This window comes from Atheta coriaria, unplaced genomic scaffold (genome assembly GCF_025399875.1).
Source record: "Atheta coriaria isolate IRGN ID8LTWV9N9 unplaced genomic scaffold, Caltech_Dcor_3.1 hic_scaffold_3_pilon, whole genome shotgun sequence".
Lineage (NCBI taxonomy): Eukaryota > Metazoa > Arthropoda > Insecta > Coleoptera > Staphylinidae > Dalotia > Dalotia coriaria.
Genome location: NW_027045445.1, coordinates 2,629,065 through 2,649,963, shown reverse-complemented (window position 1 = coordinate 2,649,963; position 20,899 = coordinate 2,629,065). Strand labels below are relative to the sequence as shown.

At 42.4% G+C, this 20,899-nt stretch overlaps 2 protein-coding genes across 4 annotated transcripts in view; one reads left to right on the top strand and one right to left on the bottom strand.

Annotated features, from left to right (window-relative positions):
- gry (trafficking protein particle complex subunit 11 gry) overlaps positions 1-20,309 on the top strand; it is a 39,982-nt gene extending 19,673 nt beyond the window's left edge. Inside the window, exons 1-9 of one of the 3 annotated variants that reach the window (XM_065317573.1) lie at positions 15,503-15,591; positions 15,743-16,224; positions 16,292-16,651; positions 16,705-17,077; positions 17,141-17,445; positions 17,514-18,409; positions 18,515-19,016; positions 19,080-19,479; positions 19,825-20,309. In XM_065317573.1, the coding sequence (XP_065173645.1) occupies positions 15,842-16,224; positions 16,292-16,651; positions 16,705-17,077; positions 17,141-17,445; positions 17,514-18,409; positions 18,515-19,016; positions 19,080-19,479; positions 19,825-19,881 (3,276 nt within the window). In that variant the 5' untranslated portion in view covers positions 15,503-15,591; positions 15,743-15,841 and the 3' untranslated portion in view covers positions 19,882-20,309. Of the gene's footprint in view, positions 1-15,502; positions 15,612-15,742; positions 16,225-16,291; positions 16,652-16,704; positions 17,078-17,140; positions 17,446-17,513; positions 18,410-18,514; positions 19,017-19,079; positions 19,480-19,824 lie in introns of those variants that run through there. The other 2 variants (XM_065317572.1, XM_065317574.1) reach the window with 2 other exon arrangements.
- Positions 10,728-15,496, bottom strand: LOC135803858 (zinc finger protein 236-like). Its single transcript, XM_065317571.1, has 10 exons — positions 14,610-15,496; positions 14,401-14,556; positions 13,737-14,339; positions 13,546-13,682; positions 13,115-13,486; positions 12,822-13,056; positions 12,574-12,762; positions 11,783-12,520; positions 10,899-11,725; positions 10,728-10,832 (listed from the first exon to the last, which is right to left on the bottom strand). Exons 1-10 carry the CDS (start codon positions 15,342-15,344, stop codon positions 10,790-10,792), a joined length of 4,035 nt encoding a protein of 1,344 aa, XP_065173643.1. The 5' UTR covers positions 15,345-15,496; the 3' UTR covers positions 10,728-10,789.
- Positions 20,310-20,899: the final 590 nt, after the last annotated feature.

The following is a 20,899-nucleotide window of genomic DNA, read 5'->3' as shown; positions in this document are numbered from 1 at the left end:
GAGGGAAATGCGCCATTGGCCAGAAAGCGTGATGATTTTCTGCTGATTGAAGGCATAAATTAATGCGTGTACGCGAATGAACGCGCCCGCGAGAGGACCTCCTGGAAACGCGCTCGGATGTCGTTCGTTTTGAGCCTGTCGAACGCGGAACGATGATGTCGAATGCGAAAACACGCATTCCGCAATGTAAATACGCGGCGCGCTTACGTTTCGCCCGCAATAAATATTGATAAACTTTTCGAGCCGCCCGAACGAAATAGGCATCGACACGGCCGAGAGAAGTGCGCGCAAAACCGCCTCCCGTTCGCTCGCAGGGTGTGGAGGTGTTCGTTCGATTGGCGCAGTGATGTGTAGAAATACGCGCATCAGCGTAACTCACATTCCGCGCCATAAAAGCCATAAACTAATCAAAGTGTATGATGAATCACGCTACATAAATAAAGTAAATGGCGTTTGGAATTGGCGTGAGTTATTATTCCATCTCTGGCCGCGGCCGGGGCGCAACTATATCAAAATGGATAGCCGAGTTGCAGTCGCGATCGGATCCCAATGCCGCCGACGACCTGAAGTTGTAGTTGTGCGTTAGGGGTATTAACGAATGACGCTTTTTTAATTCGGCGCGTGTAAATTCCTCTTTTTCTTTTTTTTTTTTTTGGGCCAAAAATATAATGAAATCCCACGGTGTTCAATACTTTCCCATGCATTGAACTGCTCCTTTTATGCACTGTATAAGTTTAGTTGGCTTTTATTTATGTTTTACTTTGTTCAGTATCTCTTTCTGCTTCTCCGGTCATTCTTTCTTTAACATAAAGCCGAGGCAGCTCGGCTAAGAGTGTGATTTACTGAATCACCAATTTATTGTCCAACATTGAGTGGACATTGTTTGCGTCTTGATTTTTTGCGATTCCATATGATGGCAGTTAAGAGCAAATCTCGCCCCCTCATGCTCCTGTCGCCATTGGCATCGCGAAAATATTTCGCCTTTCGGCACTCGCCCACAAGCGCGTATCGCTCCGCATGTCCGTCCACCACTGATTTATTTCCATAGTTTATTGTCGTTCATTCCGCCCGATGACTTTTATAGACTTTTTTCGGTCGAGAGACATTACGCCCAACGGCATATAGGATGTTTTGAATTAGAAACGGAAATGCGCTTTCCAATCGTCGTTTTGCAAAGCATGGGAAAACATTCTCAAAACGCGACTCGTAAATAATTTTTGAGCAAACAGAAAAACACGCACGCACACACAGTGTGTTCCGCTCGATAGCAATTTCATTAAAATTGACTGCCAGTCAATAAGTGCTTGATTGTATGACAAGGAACTGAAGCAATAGGCACGTACACGAGATTTACACTGACTAACGACGCCAGCTGAGCCTAGGGAGGCGCGTTTTTAGCACGAGGGCGGCATTTTTGGAAGGTAATTAGATTTTATGAGACGGATCTCTTACGTGCGAGTCGCGCAACCGAAAAAAGTAATTAGTAATAAGTTCTTGTAGAATGCGTTTTTAGGACGGGGGTGGCATCGCGGCATCGCGCGCGCCTTCTTCGCTCGCGTGAACGGAATTTATTCGCGCGGCTGATATCTTTTTACGGTCCCCGCGCGAATGTGTTGCCGGCCTAAACTGTGCGCGACCGAAACAAAACTTTGAACGCGTTTTGCTCATGCTCGCCAATGTTCCAAAACAAGCGCACGAGCGCGTGCGATTTATGAAAACCGAGACGCCGGTAACTTTCCGATACCTTTTTGCGGAGGGCTCGCGCACCCACCGCTGCCGCTACCGCCGCCGCCGCTCGAATATAGTGTAATAACAATTTATAGAAATTGCATCTTCTGTGTGCGCGGCGCGACGGCGCTCGTGCTCGCGCTTAAAATATACGGAGCTTTAATTGGTTGACTGAGAATGAGTCCCAACTGAAACGAGGGTAAAGCAGAAGATACGACCATCGTAAAAATTACTGACGGTGTGTGAAAAACTCTTCTTAACTGTTATGGTCGCTCGCTTCACTGCACGCCGATTTCTTCGCTCGCGTACTAAACCCCCCTCGGGGTTGCGATCTGAAAAATACCCTCTGAAATACCCTTGTAAATACAAAGAAAATTGCTTCGATCGTCGCAATTAACTTAAATCAATGAAGCCGGCCAACATTTTAATACTCACTTTTGTGCGCAAAAAATATTCCTATATATATTTTGATATATTCCACCATCGTAAACTCTTATTATTGAAGATTTTGAAATTATAATTAATGGAATCACGTAAAAGAGGACGGTTTGTTTTGCCAAATGAGGGGGTAAATTGATTTAGAGAATTTAAGCCTCTTAAATATAAAATATACGTGATATGGCGTAAATGTGCCGTCCAGTATCCGTTGGGTAAACAGCAAATCATCGAAAAGCATACAGCTATTACACGGCTAAACCAATAAGTTATTACAACCCCTTTTATCGTTCGTTCGTTCCGCGCGCGAGGCAAGAAGCAAGCGCGAAGTACACACGTTCGTCGAACGTACGCTGCGGGCGTCGTTTACGATTCGTATTTGCAACACATCCAGAAAACGCCTGCCCGGTATCCATATCTCTCAACTTATAAACCGTCCTAAATCTCCGCCGAGCAAATCTGCGAGCGCGCAGAAACACATGAGCACGTTTATAGTTAAGATCGTACAGATCCCGAAACCATCCGAGCGTGCAATAAACTTCGAGCTTAAGTGAACCGCATGACTGCAAGGTAAATGTTACAGTTTCGACGAGGGGGCGGCCGGGTCCCCCGCTCCGTCCCCGGACGCGCACACGTATCGGCATCTCGGCGTTGCGGCTCGGCGGCGAATTTGTGTATTCGCACGCGAACGTTTTGGGTTTTAGATGAGTGAGTATCATCGCGGTGGTGGCGGCGGCGGCGGAAAGCGAGAGAGCGAGTTTCGAAGATTCCCAACGTTTTCATTATTTATGACGTCATAGCGAGCAGAGGTCGTCGCTATTCCCAAGTTTTAGCTAATAATTGCTCTATGTGTTAAGTCTTCGGTATAACTCATACGAGCGGGAGCGGCAGCGATTGTATTACGGGCTGGAAGAGAGGGATCCGCAGATATCTTAAGTGTAAACTCCTCGACGCCGCGCGCACCCAGGAATCTCGACGCCCGCCCGCCTAATGTCGTCTTCGTTGCCGTGATTTACGACACTTCGAAATCGGGCGCTATATAATTCGGCGCTAATCTACCTCGCCATAACCCCTTCGCGTGCGCGCATTGATTGCCCGCAACTCCGCGCCGTTCGGTGCAACTTTAAGTGCCGTTATGCCGATTATCGACTTCGAGAGGCGTCGCGATTAGGTACCCACCGACTAGAAATTCTTATCGCCGATCTGGTCTTCATGCCAACAGCCGAAGTCGTATATTGAAGTTGTTGTGTGCGGGGTAGAGAGAAAAATTCTTCCGGTCCATTCGCTTGCCCGCCCAGAGACCAAAGTCCATTCTAAGTCGGGCGGGTATTTAATAACGCCGACGCCACTGTAAATTAATATCTATATTCTATATGGCGTTTGGCAATTCCGAAATCCTCCTTCGCATACCCGACCGAACATCCTCCTCCCTCCTAGGGTGGTTCCTTACTTACATGCATATACTTGACCGCATAAATTCCTGCCGGGATATGCGTCCACCACCACCACCACTCGAAGCTCCAAATCGCCCCCAATAAGTGTTGAATTATAGCCGTTCGAATCCTGTAAACTATTACAATAACCATCTCGCGTGGTAATCCTAAGAGCAATTATTAAGGCGCACATCAATTAACGCTAATGAGCTCAAGTGCGAGCAATTGATCGATGGGGTTTGCCCATTAGTGGCGGTTAACAGCAGTTTGCTACGAAACAAATTTGGCAATACCAACAAACTTTACTATTTTCTGTAATGAAATACTTTGTTTTGTAATAATGCTCCTTTTTGTCCTGACGACAATTTGGTCGTCCCAGAGGGGTGTGGGTGTGCGGCGCAAAGTGGGAGCAATTCGGAAAAGGTCTGAAAGCCGGGCATCTAGATGCGAAAGGACGGTCGCCACATAAATTCTCTCTTTAATTACCCCCCAGCTGTCAAATCGGTAGATCTGACGGTTTTATGACAATTTATTGTCCCGCTCCGAAAGAGGGTTCCTGCGGTAATGTCGTCCCTGACTGACGGACAACTATGCATTCAAATCGCTTGCTTAGGTCGTCCTTTCGTCGTTCGTCGTCGTCGTCGCGTTGCGGCTCACAACTCTCGGCGTCGGCGCCAGTGGCGATGCTGGATGAAATGAGCATTCGTCGAGGCACACGTTCGTTCGCGCGGAAGGCATTTCGTCGATCACTCACCGAACACTCAGCTCAGCGGACGGGGAAATAGTCCTTAATGCCATCTCGAAACCCGGTGTGGCCGCACCGCTTGCCAGATATATACCATACGGGGTGACAGCCGCGGCTAAAAAGCTGAATCCTATTGAATTATGTTTGCAATTTTGGGGCGGCACACGCCGCCCATATTCGCTTGACTGCGAACATAGGACGAAAGCCAGCATTCAATGCGGAATATCCTGATGCCGCATACGTCACTTTCAGACAATATCTTAAATTTATTCTTTGTTTTATATTCATTTACCCGAATTCTACTCGGATAATAATTTGATATTATGCATCATGAAAAGAAGCTGCCATTCTCTTCGAGTAACACGTAGTATTCCAACGCTGGAAACGAGGCAACAAACGTGCACGTTGCGCCAAATTGAACCGGACAACGGACAACGTGTAACTCTTCCGAAAACAATAGATAACAATAGAAGGAGAGTCGTGCTCGTCGGTCGGTCGTGGCGGGCCGTTACGGGACGGGTTATCTCGCGTGGAAAACATGAAAGACACCTATCGCGAACACGTCCAATGCCTATGGACTTTATATCTTGTATTAAATGAAAGTTTACGACGGGGCGACTCGCCCGTTATTGTCGGAGGCGAGCCACCCGCGTATTGCTGTTTATCCAGGTATATGCGGGACGAGAGCGTATACGCCAGACCGTGATGGACAGGATTTCTACGTGCCGGGAATTTTCCCAATTACATACATAATAACGGGGCCTCGGACTCGGCACACGCGCCTTTTATATGCCACCTTATCTGAAACGCGCGCCCGTTTGGCTTCACCCTTCAAAAAAACCAATAACAAAACACGGAATAGCTTCATACAAAAGCGCAAATAAATGTAAGAACTGAGGAGATGACCATTTCAGCACATGCCGTATACTCATAACAAAGGTGTTGAAAATAATTAGATGGTTATATCAAACAATATCAGAAAAGTAAGCTTGTCATATTTTTGGGAACATTTGGTGTGAAAATATTTTCCCCCTTGAAGTTATATTTCTACACACCGTATTAAAACATAAAAAAGATGCCACTGGGTAACGAAACGATGATTGCCGTTTTGTGCCGCCTCCCTCTTCCTCATAACCCGTCGAGTGCGCGTGGGGAATAACACCAGAAGCTTTGCAGTTGTATTGTTTAAATAATTATTATTTACATAGTGGAAATAATGTCGGACGCTAGATGGTTATTAGCGCAATAATAAATAAAGAACGAGTGGCGTTATGGGGGCGTCGGGGGCAGCTATTAAAAAGGCTGATATAGTCTGGTTAGAGTAGATAGGGTTAATTTAGCAGCAATGCAGTTGCAATGGGGCCATACTCAGAGGATATACGCGCGCGGCGAGCCGGAGTCGCGCGCTAATATTGTTGCATCCGACCGGGCGGGGGATGTAATCGGGGGCGACGTTGCGCCGCCGTCCACACAGCCGAATGCAAGTGCCGCAGCATTAGATGCTGCGCGCCGCTTCTCGTGCTCTCTGCCGCGTACCCTTTACATTTGCATAGAAATGGTTCGGTCTGATGGAGCCATGTCACAAGGTGGTCGTGAATCAGCCCCAATGGCTCTTGGTAATCGCATCGCATGGTATTCAGCTCAAAGGAGCTCTAAGAGATCCACCTAGATAGATAGCTTACATACCATATAAGAACCCAATGCAAATATTACAGTAATTTAAGATTTCGTTATATCTTTAAACGAGTTTTATATATGTTGATGTTTAATTTTATTACAACAGTGTGCAAATGTTCCATTAGTTCATACTAGCCATGATTGTCATAAAATGAAACATCTACTAGATATTTACGAAAACGTGACAACCTTATCAAAATATTTCGTAGTCACGAAGCAATTAAAGCGATTGCTGTTTTGGGTGCCCGTTTGCTGTCCGAATACGAATCATTTATTGGCTACCCTTTTGACTTTCCGCCAACTGTGCTCCGGTGAATCTACTATAAAACGCCTGCAAACGAAAACATTGTATAATTGTATAGATTTAATTAATATCCAGCAGACTGCGCCATAAACGTTCGCAATTTATGAATTAGAACGCGCGTGGCAGCCGTGCGGTGTGTTTGCGTAAGCTTGTGTCGGGTTGTGCCGCCGTCGCCGCCGCCGCTGTCGTCGTAACGCGACATACAAATTAGTTGGATGTTTTAATTAGCGTTCGTTATGCGAGTTTAAAGTAGCTCTAATCAGGTCTGGACGACTACGTCGCGCTGCGGCGTTGGCTCATCCCCACCGTCCAAACGATGACCGCCGTCGCCAGCGCCGCCACCGCATCGCGGATCAAGCGGTCGCACAGCGCTAGCCAAACGTCGTCGTCGACGACGTCGTGTCCGGTCGTTTCGTAGGGCTAATGTCCTGCCATTCTGGTGGAGGCGCTCGACTGCTATCTGGCCCGCTCCCATCCGCCCGCACGACCACGCTTGGACACACTATCCTTTAGAAGTCGCATTACTCCGATCCAATTGGGCTTTAAATTGGTTCTATCTTGACACCTTCCGGTCGTTTCCATCTCGTCGTTTCTAAACCGTTACCAGCGCGCGGGTTTGCTCCGTCGTATGAAAATTACCTTCGAGTTTTATTGCTAACCTCATTGTATCATTAGAATATATTGTCGGATTACCTTGGTGGACGGGTTGAGAGAAAGGGCCAACTACCCACTCCTAGTGTGGCGATTTGGGAGATTCTTTGAAACTCAATTTTGTCTCATTAATGTGAATTATTATACTTCGACTAGGTACCCTTTGCGACTTGTGGGCGATGACGTGAGAGACACTGGCCTTGATGTCTCACACTTCCTCTTTTTTTCTTTTACTTCACAGGTATCTCATACCCACAGATGTGGGTGGTCAAGCAGGTAGATAACTCCTGCGAACGCACCTACCCCTACTTTTTTCTGCCGGTTACCCGCAGGTATAAAAGGCGAGCGCGCAGTGCGGGATTTCAGTTGTACCTGAGTCTCCCAGCAATTCAGTTGTAGGTTTCTGGGTTCTTCTCCTGTTTCCAATTCGGTTTTTCACGGCTATATTGTTTCTTTTTTGTTTTAATGATATCTAATTTAAAATATTTGTTTTTGCGCAAATAAAGTTGTTAGATATGCTTAATGAATCCACGAAACGAAGGCGAAATTAAAGTTTTAAAACCTAGTAATTATTGTAATTCATAGTATACTCTTAATTGTAATAATACGAACGTAATTAAGCCTTGTTATTGTCTAGGGATAGGTAACTTGTAATACCTAATAACTTTTAATGCGTTCGTTCTTCTCCTTTGGCCTCACCTCGCGCCACTTGCTGAACATTGGAATTCGCATGGAGGCTAAGGTACATAAGGGGCACATACATCAAACTCGAAGACTATTGCAACTTTTAGCCGCCCGTAATTATCCTCCGATCGGCCATCCTTTTAAAAGTTCAACTTATAAAACGGAATTTTGCATCTAATTACTCGTCGACGCCAATACGCTCTAAATTATCTGAATGCAAACGCGCTGGACCATTGTCTGGCAAGTTTTCACGCCTGGAAAGTGTTTGCATATGTAAAGCAGCTCCAGTGGAAAAATAAAGCCGCAAAGGAAAATGTCGGAGAGTTTATTCAAAACGTGTACGCATTTATTGAGAGTACTTTTCGGCCTCTTGAAAAAGGGAAAGTTAATGCAGTTTAAAGTGGCTTTTTTTCGCTCCGCTTTCTGCGCGTTCTCTTTTTCGACTCGCAGCAAGCAGGCAGCGGCGGCAGCCGCCACCGCAACGCACTCGAACGGCGGCGGTGCGCTGCAGCCCCACTCGTCGTGTCGCTGTCTCGCTTGCGCTCGAGTGGTGCGTCGGCGTCGCTACGCGGCTTTCGTCAAGTGCGGGGTTAAATCCGTTAGCTTAGGGGGGCGGTTGGCTCAACAGGTGGCCCATAAAGTAGATATTCGCATATCAACAGCCGACACCGCGATTGATATACTCGACTACACACGCTAAAAACGTTTACATTCACTCCGGTTACACTTTAAACATGGAAATTTGCAACGATTTGCGCCCGCGTCGAAAGAGAAAGAAAAATGGTCGCACAATGCCGTCGCTGGCGCGCGAAAAAAGCGAAACACACGGCGTGTTAAATTTGCAATTTCGCATTCGAATCGGCAAGCGACGCTCTCGTTTTGTTTCCTATAGTGTTAAAACTAAATTCATTTTAGCAAATTAACGACGTTTTGTTAATCGAGCTAGTTGTATGCAGGCAATTTCCTCGGCTGCAATTCGCATTTTTCGGAAAGTTCTTTTCTATTTGCGCCTCGCCGCGTCGCCTTTTAAACGGGCAATAATAGTAGCCGTTCGGCAATCGCGAAATGCAAATGCGAATAGATAAATTCTTTTTCTTCCATTGTTCCGTCCTCCTCATGGTTATTCTTAGCATTGTTTGCGTTTGCGTCCGGCTTTGCTCGGTCGCCTGCTTTACGAAAAGAAAACGAGCTGGGTAATATCATGAATCTTGGCGACGGCTTCGCCACCGCCACCACTCGCAGAAGCGCTCCAGCCAAAGTGAGGGCTAAGTAACCCTTTTTCGTTTGAATATATCACCAACCAAGCAACGTCGAGATTTAAATCAGAGTCGATGCGACCTGCTCGGAATTACCGCGCGCGCGCCAATAAGTATGTCCAAATGGCCCATCTTCATTTTCCAACAATTTCGGACGGATTAAGCCAAGCTTTTTCGTAACAATTTAGCGACGAATTGTAGGCGTAGTTAAATGAATCGCGTTTTATATTCACGCCTGACATCTCAAAAATTCCGTCTTCCTGGTTTTCCTCGTGCTTCGAACACACCAGGTACGCTTGTTTTTAAAAGGCGTGCATCTTTATGCGCCGCCTCCACCACGTCCCCGCAATCTCAGCGAGAGAATACCATCGAAAATAATTTCTCCGCGTTCTCGAACGCCGGCGCGAATTATGAGGACGCTTTATGTCCAAAAGGGTGGCTGCAGAACGCGGCACGCACGTCCGAAGAACAAGCCACGGCGCCAGCCCTAGGTACGCCATAGTTTGTGTGCAAATACATTTCCTGCGGGACCGCTTTCCGTCGTCCGCTTTTTTCTTTGCTTGGAGGCATAAACAACGCGCGCTTTCTTTTTCGCCCGCGCAAGAGGAGGCGCCGCCGTCCGCGTCGTCCTCATCACAATATATCTGCTCTCCTCCAGAAATCGGAGCCCTTCCTTAATTCTTGTAAACTTGCTTCTATTTATGACACAACCCAACCTACATTTATATTACGCGGACGACCCGCCGCCGCTTGCTGTGTCAGGGCGCGAGGAAAACGTCTTCGAGATTTATATTCTATTTTGCGCGCCGGGATACTACATAAAGGCGAAGACTCCTGGGCGAGCGGCTCCACCGCCTTGCTTTTTATTTATTTTATTACATCTGCCTTTATATATTTAGTTAACAAATTGCCTAAGGACGTTGCGACCTTTATATTATGGCGGGCAGAGCTTTAGCGCAAATTCAAGTATTTTGGCATTGATATATTTTAAATATGTAATAAATATTGAAAGCACAAGAAAAACTTTGGGCAAGTTGTTCTATCCTGAAAAGTTTTTCAACGTATTTGGAAAATAGGGTAATTTGTATTTAAATATCGTGCGACTTCATGAGCCCGACACTTTTTGACGTTCAAACTAGAAAACTCCAAAATCTATTGTGGCGCATGGTTTGGTGCCCATTGTAGTCGCAGCGTGTTGTGCTGGTGTCGATTTTGGAAGAAAAGAGTGCTCGCATTTCCATGCAGCTCGCAAGCGCGTCACTTTCCGCATGAGTGGCGATCGAGGAGGTGAGCGGGTGAGCGTGCGAAGCGAGAAAAAGGCAAGTTAGCCCCAAGTATCAGTGCCTTGTATCAGTGCGCGCCGCCCGGTCTCCGGAGAGAGATTCGGCGCGGAGCGAAAGCCATTGTGACTGACAGATCCTGGCAGATGGAAAGCCCACTTCTTGCATACGAATGGGCTGCTTTGTAGCGCAGACTTGCGACGGGGGTGGCGCGGGGCGGCGGCGCTGATATTTACGATATCACTCGCCGCGGCCGAGGCCTCTCGTTATGGCTGCGCGATGCGCGCAACTTCCACGCTTTATGCAGATAAGCTCCTTTAATTGGCCGGAGGAATATTCTATCTCTAACCCGGCCATTTCTGTCATTTTTGCGCAAATTTATTTTTGCCCGCCTGCGTAAAAATACAAAAAGGAACGCTTCAAGGCAAAAATACAATCTCCATTTTGCAATTTCGCAAAGAAAAACGGCACCCGACGTTGTGCTTTCTTATTTTTTCAATAAATTTTTATCTCGGGGCAAAAATAAACCAAGGATAATATAAAAACAAGTTTATTTTCAAAATGTACAAAAAAAATTATTCCTGATAATTAAAATATTAAAACGTAACAATACTTTCCATGTCCAATCCGGTGTGCATTCTGAAACAACAAGAAAGAAGCTTGTTAATGAAATCGTCATATCTACATCTTCTATAAACAATTTACCTCTTGCAATGAACTTTTAGATTAGCTTCAGAGGAAAAACTATTCGTACACTGAGTACAGTTAAATGGCCGATCTCCGCCATGAACACTGTCATGTTTGAGTAGTAGCGGTATCGTGCTGAAGGCTTTGTTACACTTATCACACTTGTGTTCTCCGTGCAATGTCCTCTTATGCTTTCGAAGAACTGAATTTGTGACATAATACTTCAGGCAAACATCACATTGAAATTTCTTGTCCTTTGCTGACACTTGATTCAACTCAGGTTCCGCAACGAAATATTCCCCTTTTTCATTAGGAATAATATTATTACTATCCTCAATCGTAAAGGAAATTGGTTGATTGTAGGTAACTCTAATAGTAACTGGATCTATATTGTCCCCAAATCCTGGTATCTCATCAGTAAATAAATTCGCTGTTGGTATCACTTCTTCTGGGGCCGCTTCAACGGCTTGTTGCTGTTCTTCATGGATTTTGTCGTTGGTTTCATACACAAACGTTTGCAGAAAAGTAACCGCGTCCATTTTTGTCAACTTCTTCGTTTTATTCTCGTGTGATTGCATATGAGTCACCATATGATGGCGGCGTTTAAACGTTTTGGTACACTTATCGCATCGAAACGGCGCTTTGTCCACGTGCGTCTGCATGTGTGTTTTCAAACTTTTTGCGGAACCAAAACGCGAATTACATACAAGACATGGGAACGGTTTGATGTCATTAGGATTGTGCGTGCGAAGATGTGACATAAGTGTGGACTTGATTGCGAATGCTTTCTCGCACTTCGTGCACGTGAACGGTTTTTCTCCTGTATGGGTTCTGAGATGTCTATCCTGTAAACAAATGCAAGCATTAAACTTCTTATTGTCGCATGACATAAAATAACATACCATATCCGATTTCTTTTTGAATTTCTTTGGGCAAAACTTACAGGTATGATCAACAAAACTTTTATGTTTCGCAGAAATGTGCCTAATCACCCTATGTTCATCATTAAATTGCTTGAAACACTTCGGGCATGAATATTCCACAGGCGTATCAATGGCGTTTTCCTTTTCTACTACATCTACATTACTAACTTCAATTGTTTGCTGCTCAATATTATCTTTAGAGCAAACATATTCCGGTGTATCATCTGCAAGTTCCTCCTGTGAATTCATCGGCCGTACATCCAAGAAATCCCGAAGTGATATATTAAAATAATTGATATCTTTTGTAACAGTATCATTTTTAATTTCCGCATTTTCCGTTACTAAAGTGACGGGTACAATCGAGTTTATCATCGATGTACCAGTGTCAGGCAAGATTGTCATTGGAAGCGAAGATGGATGATCAACCCCATTGTATGATGAATTAAAGATCAAGTTTGGATTGAACGTTGTTTCATTGCTTATACTCATAGGGCCATCTAGACTAACAAAAAAATTTGGCGCAGATGTGAGATCATACTTTGTTGCTTCTTGGAGGTCTGAAACTTGATTGAGCAAAATAGAATCGGAATTTGGTAGTTTCATTTGTGATTCTAGTCCATTAACATCTGCGTTTTCCAATAAATGAATGTCATCTATATTGTAATACCATTGTCTTCCTTCTTGTATATGAATTTGCGGTATGTTCTCATATTTTGCCTACAATACACTGCATGAGTACAAATTTCATGATATCTTATTCATCTATTTACATGTTCTGTCGTGGTATCCGTCTTTAAACGTTCAGTACTTTCAGGTAAATTTACGTTTTCTAAATTTATAACACTGTTTAAACCATCTCCCACTAATGAATTGAAAGTAATCAAATTATCGTCCGGAATATTCTGATCTGACGTCTCTGGTATATTTTCAATTTGGGAAATTTCATTATTTTCAATGATCTAAAACAGTACAATTTAAAAATTAATTTAATTCATTTAATTGAGAGTAAAGTACTTACTGTTGTAGATTCATTTATATTATGCCTTGCAATATGTTTTCGACAATGTTCCTTTGCCCTAAATCGCTTTTTACAATACGGGCATAGAAAAGGTTTCACAAGTTTATGTGACGTGATATGGCGCTGTAACATACTCGCATTCATAAATGCCTTTTTACACTCGGGGCAAGAATGATTTTTTGATCGTTTGTGGTACATTAAGTGCTCTTTTAAAGCAGAGTGTGTAACAAATTGCCTATAAATTATAACAATAAATAAGTTTAGATTTAAAACAATGTCAATATTCAACATACTTTAAACAAATTGAACACGTAAATTCCTTCTTAATGCAGTGGCACGCCATGTGTTTCTTCAAATGAGCACCACGTATAAAGGCCGCATTACAAATGTGACATTTAAATGGTCTATCTTTGTATTCGTCGAGTGTTGCTAGCGGAATTTTGGGTTTCGGAGGTGCTATGGAAAATAATCCTTGGTCAGTTTCAATCAGTGGTTGCAACATTTCAACCTGTGGTTCTTTTTCAAGCAGAATTATACCGCCATCATCAGGTACTTCGTGTAATTTCATGTGCAAGTTTGCTGACTCAAGTGTATCGAAGGTTTTGTCACATCCAGAACATTTGTAGGAGTGATTTTTACGTGCAACTGCAGATTGTTCATGTTTCCTTAAAAAGTAATAATATAAAATTAGTTATAGTATGAAATAATATAAAATTTTACTTACTTTAAATGTACATTTAGTGAGCGTACTGATCCAAAGTTTTTCTTGCAAAACGCACATACAAACTCGTTTTTACTATGTGTGGCGAGGTGATTGTTAACTGTGGATTTTTGAGCAAATGATAAGTCACATTTAGGACACTAAAAAGACAATCAATTAATTTCTAACAAACTGTAACAAAATTACCGACATACTTTATATGGTTTTTCTTTGGTATGTATCCTCATATGTCGTATCAAATCTGATGGTTTTTTAAATTCTTTGTTGCAAACAGAACACAAGTACCATCTATGTTCACCAACCGTTCTTTGTTTAATTTCATACATCCTTAAATTACCATTAATGCTACTGTCTGCAATCTTAACATAGGAAATCTGCGGCGTATTAATTATTTCTTGGGCCTGCGACTGATTAGTTTCTGTACTCTGAACAGGCGCATCAATAATATTCTGTTTTTGTGTTGCAGGTTGGTGCCCAGATTGTCGCTCCAATTCTTTCAATTGCGACATTACGTTCATGATATCTCCACTGTCTTGAACACAATCTGAATGGAGGCGTGTTACATGGCCGTTTAATGACGATATCTTCTTGAAGACGCATGTGCAATGCGTGCATTTGTAAACTTTTTCATCTGGTTCATTTGATGAGTGAGTTTTTTCTAGATGCGCTATGAGATTACCTTTTTGCACGAATTTTGCGGGACAAAACATACATGCATGCGGTTTGTTTCCTTCGTGGCGCTTGCTATGTATGCTAAGGGCGCTCTTTTGCGAAAAACCTCGTTTACAAATAGTGCACTATAATAATAACAAAATTGATTTATGAAAACACCAGGATACAAGTTAATTTTTAACTTACCAAAAACGGTTTCTCACCCGTGTGTGTTCTCTGATGTCTCTCTAGCAAGCATAATTTTGGGAAGCTTTTTACACAATCTTTACATTTATGAGCGTATTCTCGCGTTCTGCCTCTGCGTTTCATTCGACTTCTTCCACTATTAACTATCTTCTTAGCCTGAAAATTACAATTTTAACAGTGCTGCTTCACATACCACAACTGATTTTTACCTGAATGTGAAGTTGTATGTGTCTCTTATACTTGTCAACATCATTAAATACATAATTGCAATAGTTGCACCTCAAAGGTACATCATTTTGAGAGATATCAATAACTTCACCTTCATGAATCTCTAAATGTCTATATAACTCATCTTCTTTTTCAAATTCATCCTTACAATGTATGCAACTAAAACTCTCGTCAACTTCATGCACAACTAAATGTGCCTTTAGGCTGGCAACTCTTTGGAATTTTCTATCACAAATTGGACACATAGGAGTTCCTGTATTGTGTAAAGTCATATGAATTTTGTAATTGACTTCCTTGTTATAGCTTTGAGTACAAAACTTGCATTGGAACTTTTTGGGACTTTGATGTTTCTTCATGTGAAAGCAATATCTAGACACTTTATCAAATACCTTTTTGCATAAAGGGCATTTAATTGGAGGTTCTTTTCTTTTCACTGTCTTAGTTTCAGTTTTTGCTAGTTGGGCAGTGGTTGTCTGAATATTTTCTTCATTATCTGGTTTGGCAACTTCAATTGTTGGGGCATCAGATTGATCATTATTATTTATTATAATTAAATCATCACCATTATTTTGTAATTCACTTAAATTAATTATTTGAAATGTACTATTTCTTTCTGATAGAGTTTTAAACAGTTGTGATAGTTTTTCTGGTGTTATGGTGTTACAAGGTAAAGATAACACCTCTGAGAACTCCATGTTTGGTTGTGATATTTCCATTGTAATATTGGTATTTTCACATATGCTTAAAAAATGAAAAACACTTTTTTAATGTTGTGAAGTACACTTGTTTAACTTTCCCCAACCATACAGAAATTGTAAATATTTACGGAAAATCGACATAGCCTTAAACTTACACCACAGCTGATAATGGCACATGACAGTTTAGTGGTTAGGAATAAATGTCCCAAGGTTTGTGAAGACGAACGAGTCCGTGTTTGGTTTAAAAGTGTTACTTCCATATAATGTAATAAAAACTTTTTCTACGTAAGATATTTTCTAGAATTCAATTCCTAATTTTAAACAATTATATCTTAATATTATTTTTTTTAAGTTACAAGGCAAAGTAACTAGACATTGATCTGTCATTCAAATCTCTGACATCATTTGTTTTTAAGATCGGGCGGTGCAGTCCACATAGACAACAATCTTCATTTTCGTTATTTAGTAATTAATTGTTTCATCTTAACTGGAAGTGATTACGACAATTTTCCAAGATGCAGGCGCCACAAGAGGATATTTCTGATTTTCCTCTCGAAATATGCTTGAAACCCCAGCCACTGATAGGCATGAGTGGTTTGGATGTAAGAAACAATGCAATGCATAAATTGATTGCTGATACCTTCTTCAATAATCGCCGAATAGATGGGATTCAAATACAATACAAATTAATAGATAACACATTCTCATTTCCAACTATGAAACCAAAGAGAAACTCATATGAGTGGTATGTTCCAAAGGGTATCTTAAAGAGGAACTGGATGCATAAACATTTAAATTGCATTCCAGCTGTAATTGCTGTGTTTTATGAATTGGATTGGAATGATACCCAGTTTAATGAGAAAACTATTGAGTGTGCAAGTAGGATTCAGTCTTTAAGGTAAAATAACTTAACATTCCTTTAAATAATGTATTTATTATGTTAAATGTTCTATCAAAATATACAGGCATGCATTGGAAGGAAGAACAACAAAAATTACTCTTGTTTTAATGCAAACAAGAGCTCCCATGCCTTCAAATGATGACGTTGTTGCAACAGAAAGGGCTGCAACTATATGTGGCCAATGTGGTTTAAATACAAAAATGTTATTTGTGTTACCACATGGTGATCACTTACAAGGGTATGCTGTAAGACTGGAAAACACATTCTATGAGTTGTCACAAGGTTATTATGGTAGTGAAGCAAAAGTAATCAAAGGACATCGCGAGTATTTGAACAAAAATACACATCAGTATCTAATGGTGCGCCATCAGTTCAAAATGGGCTTTTTGAATGAGTTGAAACAAGATATTCACGCAGCACATAAGTATTATTCATATAACTTCAAATATCTGAGATAATAACACGAAACGTTTGTAGACATTACACTCATGCCTATAATAATTTGTTGGAGATTCGTATTGTTGATACGAATGCCAACGAAATTCGCACCATCGCTGGTTTTGTTAACTACAAATTATGTCGACTGATGTTCACGTTAAACCTGCCAAGGGACGCGATATCGCAGTTTAAGACACATACAGAAAGGTTTAAGATGCGTCTTGGTTTCGCTGAGCTCGCTTTTGAGCACTATGCATGGTTATCGAAACAATTTAGCACATTCGGCGATATTTTTGACGAGGCTGTGAAAATGGGTCTACCTGCGGTGCAGACTCAACATCCCGGATTGTACTATCAACAAGCGGTGCATTATGCCAATCTACGTAAAAAAAGTTGTTACGAGCTGTGTAATGTTAGTAAATGCTTTGATGGGTACAAAAGCATTAAGATTAATTATTGTTAATATTTTATATAGTCCATTGAGAGTTATCCCAGCAATGATCCACTAGCCGGGTTAAAAACAGTCGAGTTCTATGGTCAGCGACCATGGCGACCCGGCAAGGTCACTTCAGAACCGCCAGATCCGCAAATCGAAAGCAACGGCATCGAAGCGCTGCAATATCTTGAGAAGCACGTCAACCATTCGAACATCATCATCGGGTTGTACGGTCTGGCTGTCACTCAGTTCAAAACGTACAAGTGTCCTCGCACGCGTCGACACTTGGTCGTACAAATGGCCGACGAATATTTTGTCTCTGGCGACTATGGCAAGGCACTAACGTAAGTCGTCCGAAAAACGATTAATAATCGTTAGTCGTGTGCATCGCTGACGTTGATCAATGTTTCAGTCTGCTTACACACATGCTTCTCGACTATCGCACCGAGTGCTGGTGGTCCATACTCTCACACATCGTGGAACGTGCGTTAATTTGCGCTCATTTAATTGCCAGCATTGAGGACTTCGTCGTTTTAAGTTTAGAATTACTGGGCAGGAATGCCAAGATAACGTACGAAAAGAAAAAGACCGTATATGAGAATCTCGTTCGTATTCTAAGCCGACAAACACCAATTAAAGATGCACTGCTGCAGATTGATTCCAAACCACAGTGGGAAAAAGCACTAAGTGCTGATTTAAATTTACGTCTTGATATGACTAATATCACTACATGCATCGATTGCAAGTGCAGGTTTTTGCAGAATAAGTATCAGGCTGATGATAAAGTGCAAGTTGAAGTTTACGTACGCAATGAGTGCGAGTTTCCGATGAATTTCAGTTCCATTGGAATTACTGTGAAACATTTCAATGATTCCAGTAATTATTTTGTTCAGGGTGGTGACTTCTTTTTTAAAACTGGAATTGTCAAACGGTTTATAGTCGAATTTACGCCGCAGCTAGCTGATATTAATAATGAAATATCGATTGTTGCGGTTGATCTGCATTTGGGTGAAATGGGAAAGTTGGTTTTGCAGTTCACAGGCACTGGTAATAAATGTAGCATTCCAATGGAACTGAAATTTTTCCGTAAAGAACACAAAGGCTTCGAGTTTGACAATGTATATCCAAGTTTAAATTCGACGATAGTTCCTCGCAATTCCAAATTAAAATTGTCGTTTACACATGCAGAACCTGCACTCCTTGGCGAATGGTATGAAATTACTATTCATATGCGTAACGAAGAAAGACAGAAAGTCTCCAATATGCAGTTTGAAATTGGTTTGGTAGATGATGAAGGCATCGACAGTAGTAAGTTGCAAATATTTAGAATTTAATAAAACCTGTTTGCACATTGCATTATCGCAATAACAATGCAACTGAGTTAAACAAGCACATAAAATGTTTTATTTTTAGCCGAATTCAGCCGGCAGGCGGACAGGAGCGCCGAGAAGCTGCCGATTGCTTTTCATCATGACGAACGAGCACCGTCGTTCACTCTATGCATGCGAGCGCACAAGATCGGCGATCGCAACATCTACATACGCGCGACGTTTGTGTTGGACGGCATCGTACCCAGCCTCACCGAGACGACGCTGCAAATCTCGGTCGTGAAACCTTTCGAAATCGCAACGCGCTATCTCACCGGCATGTTTGAGGATGCGGCGAAATTATACGCGGATGAAGAATTCGTCGCCATGCCAGTTATTAATTGCCTGTCGCCTTGGCCCATTATAATAGAAGACACGAAATTAGAATACGACCCGAACGTACGGTGCGTGGACGCCGACACCGAATGCCAAATCGCCGGCCACGAATTAAAGAATGGCGAATCGGTGGCCGAGATGTACTTGGCGACGACGGCGAAGCGCAGCGATGTCCCAATCGCCATCGGGCAATACACCGTCGAGTGGCGCAGGTTGATTAACCCAGTTTGCGAGCGCACATGCATTTTATCACAATCGTGCTCGCATTGTTTCAGATTAAACGGCCCGGCGACGACCAGTCGGACGCAGCTTGCTGGTCCCCCAATCGACTGGATACCGTTGGAGCTGCGACTGAATGTGCCCTCACATGGGCTGGTGCGAACTCCAATGCTCATCGAGTACCACCTGTTCAACAAATCGTCTTGCCTGGTGCAGATCGACGTGAATATCGAGAGCGGCGAGGCTTTTATGTTTGCAGGATTTAAACAATTCCGCGTTAGCATCCTTCCTTCTGCCAAGAAAGTATTGACTTACAATCTCTACCCGCTTATCGCAGGCAGTGTATGTCTACCCAAGCTGGTGCTCTCATTGCCCGAGAGTGAGGGACCCGCGCTGCGGCAGGAACAATTGAACGCCTTATTGCAGCGCTCACTGCCAACGCATATATTTGTTATGGTAATGCTCATACATTCCAAGATTTTATTTAGTGCCAAACCTCGCGGCGTCTGCAGTTATTTAAACTCGGCCATTTTTAATTGTCACTTTCCTATGACAGTTGCCAATCCAAAACTTATAGGAATTTTCTACGTTAAATAAACTCACTGTATATGATGAGGACGGTGCGTCTGAAATTAGACACGGCCGTGAAATGAAAATTATCACTTATTTTATTATTCGTTTTTACGATGAGGTTTTGCAAACATTGCCTGCAAATACAAATCGTAGACAAACGCAATATTTTTTTATGCGGATAAATTCGTTTGGAGCTATTTTTAATATTCTGTATTTTTATTGTTTCAGCCTCAGAAGAAAGGAAACCCGACAATACCCAAAATCATGAATAGCGTCGTCTGTTAATGCAAGATTAGTAAACAAATATAAATAATAAAAATATCTGAAATCTGTAGACGAGGTGCGTTCCTCGTTTGCAGAGTAGGTACATAATTTCATAATAAATTCTAAAAATGTCTTGGCTGGGGATTTGGCGTTCACAAAGGATTGACCTTCCCGGCAGAGTTTTTAATTTGTTATGCCGCAGATTATGGCTGTACGGCAGCAATACTTGTCGTACACTCATATTTATAGTTTCAAGGAGAAGGATTCGGCGTGTATTAGGCCGGCGACGACGGCGCTCATACTCGCGATTATGCGAGAAGGAACGCGCTGCAAATATTTGACAACACGTGTAAATAAACTTTGTATGTAGCAGCAGGCTGTTGTGTTTGTGTTGATTCGCTAGCAATTATAGGCGATACAAGGCGCTGAAATGATCCCCCGGAAACAAATGGTTTTTGCTATTTTTATTCCTATCGAATCTCCCGTAAATTCATTAGCCGCGTCGTTATCATTAGATGTGTGCCGCGCGCTGCATCGCAACGGTTTATAATGAAGCATACTAAAAATATACGCGTAATTCGTTTCGAACAGAAAGAAGGAAAACAGCCATAAAGATTTATTTCGCGAAGGCGCTGCCAACTCGTAGTTATCTCGGCGAGAGTGGCGACCAGCGCCAGCACCGACATTGCCATTTAAAAACTGGTCGATTGCGATGATTTTTCCAAATGATTGTGCAAAATTTTTCAACTATTAATAACGTTTTTGTCGATGCGCCCGGGGCCAAGACGGTTTTATTATGTCAGGCAAGCATACATTATCAAAATGTATTACGCGTACTATCATGAAGATCGTGAAATGTTGATCGTCGTAAAAAATGTAGTAAAAAATAAAAATATGTAAAACTAAATAAAACACCAACGAATGTCCAAAGATCAAACTCATGCATTTATACGGTCCCCTAAAACGAAAAACTATTTAGCCAAATGTTTATTTAACAAGCGTGCAGTATGTTTATTCGCTATTGCAGTGAAAATCTCGT